At 40.5% G+C, this 14,034-nt stretch overlaps 1 protein-coding gene across 1 annotated transcript in view; it reads right to left on the bottom strand.

Annotated features, from left to right (window-relative positions):
- The window catches only part of CA8 (carbonic anhydrase 8), a 52,792-nt gene that overhangs the window by 27,700 nt on the left and 11,058 nt on the right, over positions 1 to 14,034 (bottom strand). Inside the window, exon 4 of the mRNA XM_059815248.1 lies at positions 157 to 252. Within this exon, the coding sequence (XP_059671231.1) occupies positions 157 to 252 (96 nt within the window). The remainder of the gene's footprint in view (positions 1 to 156; positions 253 to 14,034) is intronic.

Below are 14,034 nucleotides of genomic sequence, written 5' to 3'. Positions count from 1 at the left end.
GAAGACACAACTGAGAAGTATCTTTTGAATAGAATACCAGCAGTCATACGTTGTTTTATTTTATAAAATCATTAAAAATGAAAGAAAATTGAAAGGAACTCATTTTCCTCAGACAAATCATAGTGCATGGTAACAAGTGCAACACAGGAAACTTACCTGCACAAACAAAGCAATAATAGCTATGCCGTGCTTCTTCCCTACTGCCTCATCAATGCTGCTGTACAGTGTGGAGTTCCAGTGCATTAGATGAAGCTAAAACAAAGCAGTGCAAAAATAGACCAATAGAGAAATATGTTTTGTAATAAAAAAACACCAGCAATTAACGTCAATTAACAAATCCTCAGCACATGTGTGTGTGTGCATGCATGAGTATACGTATGTGCATGCTATGGCTGTGCATGTATGTGTATATAAGTGGATTCCTATTATAAACATCAGGAATCCCAAGAAAAAAAAGGTCAGCTGCAGAGAAAGTGATGTATAGCCAGTTACCAAATATCTACAACAAAGGTGTGAATAACTACGCTAATGATGCTAACGGTGATTTACCAACTCCCTCACTCTGAATACTGAAATAACGTCAGCTAATGAAACCCACCAAAGTTGCCTCTCAGCCAGTCAGCTCTCTTCCAAGGCAGGAGTATGATTATGGGCATAGGCTGTCCAAACACACGTTTGACTGGCTGACTGTACTATCTTAATGTCACTTGTCTCACATATCAACTCCCAAGATGAGTCACTCAAATGTCAGTAGTAAGAGTAGGAGAAGTGATTTCAAGAAAGGCTAAACACAGAGAAAGTTAAGCAGAGAAAAATGGCTGGAGGACCACCTTAGGGACAGCAGTGAAAGGGATGCTAAAGAGTAAAATATGAGCCCTCCAGCTGCCTTCTTCCACAAGGTAGCAGTTAATGCATGAATACATGTCAGGCAGCAGACAACGGATGGTAAACACAAAGTCTGTTCTGGTGAGGTGTGACAGCATGACTTGGGAAGTGGTGTTTGAGAAAAGTGCTGGAAGACAGCCTAGCAGGCGGTTGGAAAGGCAGGAAGAAAGGGAGGAAGGAAGGGAGGGGAAGGGAGAGGGAGGAGAGGGTGGGAAGGGAGATAGGGGGAAGAAGGGAAAGAGAAAAGTGCTAGAAAACAGACTGACAGTTGGAAAGAGAGAAAGAAAGAGTGAGAAAGGGAGGGAGGGAAGAGGGAAGGAAGGCCAGAAGAAAGGAAGGGTGGAAGGAAGGGCAGAAAGGCGGGAAGGAGGGAGGGGGAGAGGGAGGGAGGGAAGGAGAGAGGAAGGGAGGGAGGGAGGGAGGGAGGGAGGGAGGGAGGAAGGAAGGAAGGAAGGAAGGAAGGAAGGAAGGAAGGACGGAGGGAGGGAGGGGACAGCACTATCTACTGAGAGGTAATATGCATTTCAAACACTAATGCTAAAATGTAATCTCTGTGGCTGGGTCTGATAACATTGCAGAGATTCAACATCCTAAGCACAGTTGCTTTGAAGTTTATCTGCCAACAACTTTTGCACATTCCACATAGATAAAACAGCTAAAAAATACAAACTCTTAGATTTAATTCCTGTTGTAAAATCGTGATCAAAGTTTTGCTCAGTCATGTGTCTAAGAAGTTAAAATGTCACCCTGTTATCTAACATTGTTTCTGTCTTCAGCAAAATTAGTTTTTAAAAGAGATAGTGTGTCTTCCTATTTTGTGTTTCATTTCTGCCCAGTAACGGCCTCTGTGAAATGCTTCTTGCATTTACACAGCAGGAGTTCACTCAGGCATCTCAGCATTTCAGAAAACCAGTTCCTCAAGCGATCACTCTCCCCTTACTTAATCTTTGATGAGAATTTTGGGCACTCCTCTTGATGACTGTCATTTCAAAAGCCAATACAAAATTTTAAATGAACATATTGTAAATCACATTAAATTCCCAATTATTATACAAATAATTCTATTCATGCTAATCAAAGGCAACTGCTGCAGTAAAACATGAAACCTTTTTCTTAAAAAATATAATAATTCATTTGCATATGAGAACACTAACACAAATGTACTTGCCCACGGCTACAAAACTTCTAGACATACAAATGCTCCCTCTTAGAACTAAGCTGTCTCACTATCGCCGATGGATTTACTTGGTGCCATGTATTTTATCATCTATAAAAAGCTTTGTTACACATTTGATTTGCCTTTGGCTTTTAAAGTAACAAAACCACAGGATCAAATAATGAGATTTCAGTCTCCAAACGCCCACTTTAGCAGACACGGAACTACCACCACTCAAGAAGATAAAGTCAAAGCATTGCATTTTCCAAGACGAGCCTGGAGTTTGCATCAGCTATCCACTAGAGGGGGATCGTGGAGTCCCACAAGCCTCACCAAAATCCTGACGTTAAGAAGCAATCGCTAAAGAATGAGGTTGGGGTGACTGCAGTCGGGATGGCAATGTCCTTGCTGCGGCGAGAATAGCACTGCATGGCACCGCGACTCGGTTGGTTGGAAATGTCAAAGCAAGCTTGTCCTTTGGTGGCTGGAACAATAGCGCTGAGGGCGGTCGCCAAATGTAGAGACCATGACTTTGACTATGTCAACAGGCGGGTCTTGGCTAAAGCTGCTGTGGCATTCAACAGCGTGTTACGCTCCTTTGGAGGTGAAGTCTAATCTGACATTTGTCTGCATTCTGACAACAGTGGGTTTTTCCCGAAGATTTGAAAGGAAAATGCTGAGCCCCATCCAGAGGAAAATGAGCAAGTGCTTCAGTCCATACCAGCAATGACCCCAGTTTATCCAGAAACAGATTGTTGTCCTGTCTTAGGCCCTCATCAGGGCAGAGACTCTCCTATGATAAGGCTATATATATCAGCTAGAAAAATGACACCAAAACCTCTGTGTAATACTATAAAACATTAAGAGGTCTAGAATTAGTCTGTGCAGCAGCATAAACAGCCTGATAGGAAGATATGCTGCAAAATACACTTAGTTGCTGCATGAAAGGCAGACCACAGCACGAAAAGCCCTGCAGCTGGAACTGCCTTCCAGGGAACATACCTACTGGCCAGCACCTCTTCCCACATCTCCAGGGGACATGGGGAGAGTAAGTTAAGTATTAGCTGTGCATTTTAAGAGTATCTTTAGGTGTCTGCATCCCGTCCAGGTCTCCTTCCTTTCCACCAGCTCAGTATTGCTCAGGATGGCCTACTAAAAAAAAAACATAACACAAAGACAAAAAAGGGATGTACTTAAGGCTAATGTAGACACGCCTAGACTAGGTTCAGGTTTAGTAATCAACATTACTAAAGGTACTGAAATAGGCAGTCAGCACTTTCTGGTGCAAAGGTTTCTGTAACTTTGAGGTTCTGATCAAGGATGCTTAAAATACATAGTAGGCTCCTTGGAACAAGAACCATAATTTTGTACTGGGTTGCTAAAGCCCAAGGTAGAATGGTCTTCTGGTCTGTGTTTAAGATGCTATTGTGTTACTTCCTTAGAGGTGGCAATAATTACAGTGGATCAGTGATCTATTTTTTACATGGCAGGTTGTAAACTTGCTGTCATAAACACTGTGGTGCCAAATAGTATCAGCAGGTTCATAAATGGATTAGACAAATTATGGACAAGTCCAAAAACAGACACTAAAGAGAAAAGGTAGAGATGCTGGCTCTAACACTCCCAGTCCTATGACAGTAGATGACTGGGGAGTACAACAAGAAGTGGTCAGGCTCACCTGTTCTCCCTATAGAACATCCCTGACTGACACTGCTAAAGACAGCATACTGGATGGACCGCTGGCCTGATCCAGCAGCGTATTTATTATGTTCCCATGTTCTGAATCAGGGTGATATTCAGAATAGCTATTCACAGAAAAGGTTCTGTCATTAGGGATTTACAAACTGAAATTAGACAGGCAACCTAATGGGTAAATAGTAATTAATACCATAATACTTCCTAACAACAGCCCAACAGGCCTCACATCTTTTGCTCTAACTCTGATAAGCCCATGCATGCACACTGAAATAAATAAACAGATGTCAACATGCACTTAAATAAATAGAAGACAAATCAAATTAATTCTTCTACAGAGCAGTAAATATGTAGCTCAGATGGGGCTGGGTAAGTACACAAAAAAGTGATTCAGAAAGGGAAATATTAGCAAGGAAGTAGTAAGGCCTGAATGTTTGTAGCAAAGTGTTGCTTTCAAATCATCGTTTATCCTGTGTATTTATGTGCTTCTCTGAAGCTGTTCTGCCCTTTGTTTACTCTTTTTTTATTTGTAATATGACATCAGATGAAGATGTCAGATAACAGTAAAAAAAAAAGATGGCAAAAAGTCTACAAACATTACAAAATTTGAACTCTAGAGAGTACAGTCCACAAACAACATGGCATGTAACTCTTGTTAATATTTATGGGAATCAGATGTGCTTAGAGGAAAGACCCCAGTGCTTTTATAAATCTTGAAACTGTCAATATAATATAATGCCCATGCACATTGACAACTTCATACCCATGCATCTGTATCTTACAAGTAGCAATAGCCAGAGAGGCTTATTAGATTAACGCTCTGTATTTTTTCAGTTTTACGTCGATTTGAGACAGCTATATAAAAAGTGCATACTCACAAGGGGTGCCAGTCTCCAATATGAACATAACCATGCAGTGTTTTTTTAAATAATGAGCTGCAGTGTATTGGCAGTTTACCATTGTGTGGTTTTCATTCAGAGTACAAACAAGCTGCACATGTCAGTATGGCAGGAGAGGCTCTGCTCAACTTGTTAGCTAATGTTTTGATACTCGGTAGTTATGATGGTTCTATACAACCAAAATGAGTCGGCTATGCTGTTACCGATTATCGTTGGCTGGCTCGGCATGCCAGATAGTATATTTTTACAAAATAATCTGAAACCTGTGAGAAACTCCTTAGCACTCAAAAACTACATTTTTCTTGGATAAAAACATAATTTGGAGCCTTCTAACATTCCAGCTGTAAATCAAAGAATTGTAGCAGTGACTTCCTTAAAATCAGATAAACTGAAAACTCATGAAGGCAAATGATAATAAAGTGCTGGTAAAGTTGATTTGTTCTGTGAATAGCTGCAGAGACTCTCCTTCACAGGAAAAACTAAGAAATTATTCCAGGTAGCAGAGCAAACCCCACAGAAGGATTATTCTGTATGGAACAAATTCTGAGAATCTTCTCAATTTTCATCCAGTCCCCACTCAACCAAAAGACTACTGATCCCAGTCCTAATGTCCTTGCTTAGGAAAAGCTGACACTGGCATTAACAAAGGGCCTGTCTCAAATCAAGACTTTCTCAAAACTGAGTAAGGACCTGAGATTCTGGCTTTAAAATCCAGAAACAAATAAAAACCCTACACCCTATATCCATTCCTTTCTCCACCACAGAAATATCTTTTGCGTCCATATGAAAAGAAAAGGCCTGGGGTAGTAGTTTTTTACACAGGATCAGAGTCCCTGGGAAGACGGATTCTGGCAGGAATCAGAGTCACTGTATATGACCTAGCACTTTTATCAGTTCTGGAAGCCAGTTTCTCTCAATAAAAAGCAGAGTTACAAAACCACGTACATTTTTCCCCTGTCTGTGGGACTGGCTACTTTGTGGAAATCTGCAGGGTCCTAAGCTCACTAAGAACAAAAATGATCTTTCAAGCTCTGTTGCTAACCTTACTTTATTCCCAGCTCACACATAAAAACATATAATGACAGGATAATTTATGTTGGAAGTGGTCTCTGAAGTTCAACTGCCTCCTTCCCCCATTCACAGCAGCACCAACTTCAAAGTTAGCTACTAATTCAAAGTCAGATCAGGTTGCTCAGGGCCTTGCCCAACTAAGTTTTGCATATCTCCAACGATGGAGATCCCACAACCTCTCTGGGTAACATGTTCTGTGCTTGACCTCCCCCATATTGAAGAATTTTTTCTCCTTCTACCTAATCAGAATCTCTCTTGTTGCAAGTTGTGTCCCTTGCCTTTCACCCTTTCACATTCCCCAGGAGTCTCTGCTCAGGACCCCAGGCTCAAATTTCCCAGGACCGCCAGAGTGACGCCTCTTGATTGACTCCTGAATGACGCCTCTTTCTCAGACCCTTTCAGTCATCCACCTATGTGAATGACCATGTTTCACATAAGCTTACTTTCATGTAAGTTTACCCGACTCTTGCAATGTCAGGAAAGTTGCTACTAGCTCTGTCCCTTACCGCAACACGCTAGTGTGCATCTGTCACCCAAGTGCCAGACCAAATATGAGACAGGCTCCTTCCTTATAGGAAAATACACTCTAAAATAAATTACAGCTCATCTTTTGTTATGACATATCTGATTAATGGTAAGAGGAGAAGAAAGACTCTGCTCCAACACTTCTGCACTCTTACATGATCTTCATGCTACAAATTTGCTGTGAACCTGCACAGTCTGGAATGACTTGCTACCATAAAAAGGAGTCCATATAACTGCTTTCTTTATGAATACTTATTGCTAAACTACTGAAACCCTGATTTGTTATTGGGATCCCTATAAAACACTGTTCAATGTGCAGCATTTCCACTGGCTAAGCCAGGCAGTTTGGAACAAAGCACCAAGCCCGCACCCCATTAGAGTCAAGGGGAAATGTGCCAACAGCAAAACTCTTCCTGACCTCCCCGGCACCAGAACCAGGCCCTATAGGGGACTTATGCCTGATAAAACCACCGGCAGCTGAGGCAGCAGGAGGCAAGATGAAACACCTGCCCAGCCTGGCTGTGGATCCTGCCTCAACCTAATTGGCAACCATAGCCCATATTGCAAGAGATCGTGACATGAGGGATCCTTCTGTTCAACAGGCTCCTGTTAGTGCTCTACACACAGTAGAAGACTGTCATTTTTAAGTAACTGCTCTTCAGATCTGCATGTTAAACTATTAGAACATCAGATTGTGACGCTATCGTCACTAGGCTTGCTTGAATCTATGCTGCTGTTGCAATTGCCTATCATACTTTTTCCACTCTCTACACTCTCTTTACTAAGGAGCTAATTATTACAAAAGCTTCTTTCTTCAATGCGTGCTGCATCATGTGTAAATTAATCTTCTGGAAAGCTTTGTTCCTTGGTCAGAACTAGGTTACACAGCTATTTCTTGTTAGCTGTGCAAAGAGCAATTACAAGCTCCAGAAAAGTCTGCTTAGTCTAGTAATATTAGAGGACAAGAAGGCATCTAAGGATGAGAGATATGTTGCCGCTCTCATATCTTCCCAACTCTTATTTCAATTCATATAGGCTGTACGTCAAAAGACTAATAGTTAGGTGAATACTGCATCACCACATCTTAACCAGAGTTGCATCTAGAACATGTTAGTCTAGAAATTTTGAGCATATTGCTTTTTGTCGTATTACTGTCACTGCTGAGAAAGACAGTGGAGCTGAAACTCTGTTTTGATTCCACATAAACGCTATCTCAGAGATGAATCTATAACCCTAAGGTAAATTAAAGCAGCTTCAGAGCTGCTCTGCTAAAGGTTGTAGAGCTAAGAACTGTTGACCTGGACTCACACAAGTTTGTTAGAGATTGGTATATTCCAGTTTCATTCACAACATGCCATAAAAGCTGAGCAGGGAACCCTACAAACGGGAAACTCTGGCTACCTAACTAGGGCCAGCATAAAGTCTTTTCCCTGATTTGAGAGGGCTGAAATGAAGCTGAGGATTTCAGCTAGTAACAATGGAAAGCAACACAGCCTAGTCGTACAATAATGATGTGTAATTTCAACAATGCAAATATTCCGTAAACAACATCACAGGAGGACAAAATGTGGAAAAATTGTGTCTTGCTATTATACATGTGCACAAGAATTTATGAGTTGATACTTGACTTGGCACTGAATTGTTTCAGGAAGCAATTGACTAAGCTGTTGGCAGTGACCATAACATACAGTAATTAAGTTCCAAATCCTCACAAGGGGACTGAACCAAGGATATGACCAGGGCACACAGCTTCAAGAAAAGTGATTAAAAAAATAGAAAGTTAGTTATTAACAGCCTGAAGGAGAGGTTTAGGAAATTAAAGTTAATGGAATTGATACAGAGGCTGTTTGAAAATATCTTAGGAGAAGCAGGAGTACGTGTACATACTCCATGCCACAAAAAAAGAAACAAAAACCCATAAAGTAACAAAGCCTGCATGGTTAAACATTACACTTCAGGCAAGGTAAATACGCTTCCTTTGAAAATGTAAATGAAAATAAAAGCAAATTACTAGATCATGAACTCTGGGCAAAATCAAGAAGACGACGACGACAAGGAAGTAGCCAAGGGAGTTAGGTTATTAATCAGCGTACTTGGTTCACGCTTGTAGACTTGAATTTTTCAAGGCTTCTATTGTGGATAGGTGCCAAAATGCCACTGAATTTCAGCAGACATTAAATCTTCTTTAAAATTTCATACATAGATCATTGTTATAAAAAAATGACATAAAGGGAACTCTGTGCCTAACTTTGAAAGCAACGCTAATTTCAGCTCTAAGAGACACAAGCTGAAAGCAGTGCCAAGAAACACAGATGACAACACTGTTAGCGTTAAAAACCTCCTGATTAATATAACGTGGGAGAAGGGAAAGCACAGCTTCTGCTGAACTTCTGCTTGTTACAATTTCTTGAAAGTGTTAAAGATCTAGCAGGTCTAGTCTGTGGGTTAACCGTCAGGCTCCAAGTATGTACAGAACAAGATGACATTCCCTTAACAAAGAAGTCTGTAATCTAAAATCAGAGAAATTAGGTGCAAACAAATCAAGTTGGAGCAGAGTACAAGCTGTCCTGGAGATACTGTTTAAACAACTTCATAGTCACAGTGTGAGATACTATATGTCTCAGGTCAAAAGCTAAATTCACAGATAAAACATGCAGAACAAATGCTTGACTGGGACATCAGGGTGGTCCAGAACCCTTGCTGACTGGTGCTCTCCTCTCCACGAACACCTTTGAAAGAGGGCAGAACTCTAACATGGCTGTAAATTAAATCATTTTAGTTGGATCATAAAAGGAAGGGTTGCAAAGACACCTTCCAAAATCTATTCTCTTTCCAAGCAACAGCAGAAGTAGTGTAGGCAATTGTGTGGCATACCTTCACGTGTGCCACTGAAAAGGTAGGGAACAGTGGGACTACTGAATTATTTGCAGCATCTCAGGAAACACTCTTGCTTCTGCTAAACAAGTATCTACATTGGTAAGCCATACTGAAAAAGAGTAATAAAAACATTGCAACATCTAGTATTAAAACAGGAATCTGTGTTCCCTTTGAACAGTCTCATCACATGCAGTAGCCTCATTTCATATAAGACAAAGAACTACTGGTCCATTGAAAAAATTACATTAACAGCAGGAAGCAGTGACGTACATGGAAAGACACAAAAGACTACAGCTATGAACAGTGAGCTAAAAAGAAAAGTAATGGGAACCATAAAAAATCCAGCTGAGTGCTCTTCTTTCTGTTCTGGCAAAAGAAGCCAAAAGGTGAGGGGAAAAATAAAAAAATAATTAGTTGATTTAAACTTAACAAAAAAGGAAAATCAGGTCAAATATTGTGTCCCTCTTCTAACCAGATATGGACTAACTCTTCAGAGAGAGGCTTCGTTTCCATTGTATACAAGGTTAGGAAACAGGAAAGGGACACAAAGAGGATGACACAAAGCCAAACACCACAGCAGTTCTCTCAGCACTCACAGGGAGCCAAGACACCAGCATAAACTATCTTCACAGTTAATGCAACCACAACGCCAATGTCTTTACCTATCTTAAGTCTCTGTGAAGGACGCCAATCTGCAGAAAGCTTTGCAAACCCCACCTAGACCCCCTTCATTCAGGCCTTGAACAGAAGATCAAAGTATCTCCTCATTTGCCCACAGAAGCTGCTGACATGTAACATTAGCTTGCCTGTTTCTTAGGAAAATCATTGGCAAAGCATTGAAGGGTATAGGGGAAACTGAGAATGCTGTAATTTGTAATTTTTATGTATTTATTTTTTCTTCCCATTTTGAAAGCACAAGCACTGCTTATTTCTACTGGCATGCACAGGAAATGAAAAGAAAACAGGAATTAATCAAAAATTAACATTTTTCCAACTGTAATAAAAATATAAATGCTAAGAAAAGGAACGAAACAGGCAAAATACCTTTGTTTCTAGATTGCTGACTTTTGGTATCAACCTTATCAGTAAGGAAATGAAAAGCTATACAGCTATTACTGTCAGGTAATTCATAGGTCAGGCTCCCCACTGTGACAAGTTTCTGCTCAGTGTGTGAAGCAAGGAGCACCACAGAGCAGTTATTGTTCCCTGATACAACATCTGGCCCCAGCAAACACGTAGGCGAAGCTTGGAAAAAGGACTGGCCCTCGATGAATAGTTGATGATATTACAGACTAGCAATGCCATCAAGAAGACAGAAAACACAAAGTGCTATGGGTTAAGTATTAAATTCTGGAAGTGTTATTTATATGACTAAGCATTTAATATAAGCATGTCCAATTCCACAAAGTGTTGGCTGCAATCTGTTGTCTGGATTTAAAACCAGACTGTTCATATGTAGAAGGATTTAAACCACTGATTTAATTTTCAGCAATAAATTCCCTAATGAAGGCAGAATAAAAAACACTCCTTCCCTGCTAATTTACTAAGTTTTTTTAATAACTGATTTGAATCCCACAGTTCTCTGTGTTTCAAAGCTAAGAGTCTCTCTAAAGAGATGATAATCTGCAGCTGCATATTGTCTTCTTAAGCCATAATCTTGACTGTTCTCCAGCGAGCAGCTGCTCTTCCATACTACACTCGTCTAGGAAACTCAGGTTTTTTTCTGTAATGTTGGCTAAGCTTCCATTGAAATAATAAACTTCGTTAAGCATCTCTAACAGTTTTCTCTTGAATTGCAAGTCTGCAGATTGCATAATGGTGTTACACTTTTCTCCTCTGCCATAGTTCCATAAACTCCCCAAATTTGGTTAAACTTTAACTGTTCCCCAGTCCAGTTCATTACACGGCTTAATGCTGGCACAGCGAGAAGGCAGGAATGACCAGTGAGACTATCTCATCGGCAACAGTGTGATCTATGGACTAGGGCATCAGATAGTCCTGTGGTTAAATTGCTGAACTGGGATTTACAACCTAAGTTAGGTATTTTGGTACTACAGTGTCGGAAAGTCTTGCTAGAATTCAAGCATCTAGGAATCATGAGTCAGTTCTCTCTCAGTTCTGAAAAAGGCATCATGTGTGACCATGGCCAAACAATTTAATCCCTTTGAACTTGTCTTCTACCAGTTCATTGGCAATAGCAGAACTTGTCTCCCTTGCACTGATGTTTTAAGGATTATATTATTTGTGCTTGTGAAGCACTCAGGCATGACAGCAAATACTTGTGGAAGCCTTCAAAGGTTTTCAGCTGTTTCAGGTTTCATCCTTTACCTCTTAAGAGCCATGCATGCACCATTAGCACAAATAACACAAAATTTGGGGGTTAGCATCAGAAAGCTATCTTCTCTCTCTTAGAATATTCACTTATGCACTGGGTCCAACCTAGGAACTGGTCCTGATTCAAGCATGTGGCATGGAAAACAACAAAATAAGGAATCTCCTTTCTCAGCTTCTCCCACAGTGACAGGTCTTAGAAAAGCAGTTAGGCCTAGTGGTTAGGGTGAAGTGCCAAGGAAAACCAAACAGGAAAACCAAGGCACCAGGAAACTGAAGCAAGACATGAGCAGAGTGCCAGCAATGATCATGGCAGAAATTAGAAAATTATGTACAACTGAAGCAAATCACGTTAAGGGCACACAGCCAAGAAAATGGCAAGGAAGAGACTTGAGCAGCCATTTTGTTGCACTCAAACCTGGGTTTAAATCCTCTTCAGAAGTCCCATCTTCTAAGTGACCACAAAAGCTCTTCTCCCACAGCAGAGAGAAAACATAAGTAGCCATCTTACTAGAGTTGGGAATGGGGTTTGCAATAAGGGATGTCATGATAGCAGCCTCTATATCCATGAGTACAAGCACTGTCACCAAGACACTCTTGTGAGAAAACAGAGTAAGGAGAAGGCAAAGCTGTAATTCTGCTCAAGGAGTGGAAAAGGTTCACGTCTTTTTTAAAAGTATCAGAGGCTATATTGTTTCCATCTCAGACAGGGATTGCTAAGAGCTATTTTGTTCAAGGTTATTTGCCTCCCTCCACGAGGACGCAGCACCAACAAAACTGTTACTACAGGCTGCAACTGAACATTGCATCTTAGCCCAGCACGACTGCAAGAAAATTTGGTGCAAAATGCCTATTACAGGCAAAGCGCAAAGACCGTCTGCAACTTCTGGCAGAACTAAACCAATAACCTGAGGTAAGATAGAACAGTGAGCCCAGAGAAGGGCTCCCCTCTTGTGTCACTCCTCATTTTCTTCTGATTCTCATTTCCTTCACCCAACTTCTCTCCACCTGCGGCATTTCTCCTTAGAAGAATTTTTCCTATTCTGCTCAGTCATTTGTAGTTTGGACCATTTATTTCTTAAAAGAATACTGAAATTCTCCATCCTAGTAGAATTTACAAATCACAGACTATTGCAACTGCTACCTCAAAAGAGTTTCAGGTGCATGTGAGCCACGAAGCTTCTCCACACACAACTGGCTGTAAATAAAATACATAGCTCTTAAAAGAGAGACAAAAGGATAAAGAAGCTTCAGGATAGGCTGCTAATGCCACTCTTCTTTGACCTGGTGTCTGGCAGCTTGTACGCCTTCCACAATCCAATAAATGAACTGCAGATTTTACACAGAAGGGAAATCACATCTGCTACCTCTGAAGATGTGTACAGTTCTTCAACAGAGCTTAACTGAGCATTTCTCAGGCATCAGCCAAGCTAAAAGCATGTTTGTGCTAGCACATCAGCCCATTTTTGCACCTGCTTTTTTCATGGATCCACAAAACAAAGCACACAGATGTATTCCCTGAAAAACTCAAACTATATGTGACTGAGCAAAACAAGGGCCAATCCAAGCTCATATTGACAAATTACCTAGAAACAAAGTATACTTCAGAGACTCCACGTGCCTATTTAGGCGATATTAACCCTCAAACACAATAAAAATATAATACTGAAAAGAGCTTAGCAACTAGCAATCATCTCGAGAGTCATAAGCTGCTCATGTGTGCTTTTACAATGATGGTTATTTTGTTTCTATCTTGTTGCTAGTTTTCCGTTTCCCAGTATACTGGGAGAGGACGGAGACCTCCCAGCTTTGTACCACTACAAAAAAACCAAACAGAAGTCACATCAAATAAGGGACTGCAGACTGTACGGTACATAGAAAAATGCAGAAAAATACTTGAACACCTGCACATATGGGGCTAGGATCCCACATAATACAGTCCACTGGCAGCCCTGGAATTGGTGCTAGGACCGATTTTGCCCATGGAGTGCTGTGTAAAGCTAAGTATTACTGTTACGTTCGTAAATGGCATCTACATAATGCATAAAAAATTGTTTCTGTATAAATCATTGCAGATTGGTAAAACTGAAAACATCTGCTTAGATATTGGCCTGATTTTCCTGTTTTTTTCCACAATTCTGTCCTCGAAAACTAGATAATGTCCAATGGGCATATCTACTTTAAACTATTATTAATCTGTTATTCATAATCTGTCAAGGATATAGCTATTACATGAATGTCATCATTTTCTTACAAGACGCACTGTTTTAATCACAGCTCAAAGTATTCTTCTGCAATGATTCCAAAATTTAGAAAATCATCCAAGCCTTTGAGTAACAAGTTAATTTTCCACCAGAAAACTTGGATAATTTCTGAGCAGAGTTCCAGACCTCAGCACAAAGCTACATAAACCCTTCTGGAATCTGTTCCTTTTGCCTCCTGTTAAATTCATGACTGCCTAAGCAAGATATTCTTCATTCATAGGTCTTGTGCTGCCAAAGTGAGAGGAATGAATTAATTTTTTTTCACAAGCGGGTAATCAATGTAATCAGCTAAGGCAACAGGATTTACTCCTTGGTTTAAAACGTTTTCTTT

This window comes from Gavia stellata, chromosome 3 (genome assembly GCF_030936135.1).
Source record: "Gavia stellata isolate bGavSte3 chromosome 3, bGavSte3.hap2, whole genome shotgun sequence".
NCBI classification, from domain to species: domain Eukaryota; kingdom Metazoa; phylum Chordata; class Aves; order Gaviiformes; family Gaviidae; genus Gavia; species Gavia stellata.
Note: the sequence above shows the minus strand (reverse complement) of the source record. Positions and strands in the feature narration are given on the sequence as shown.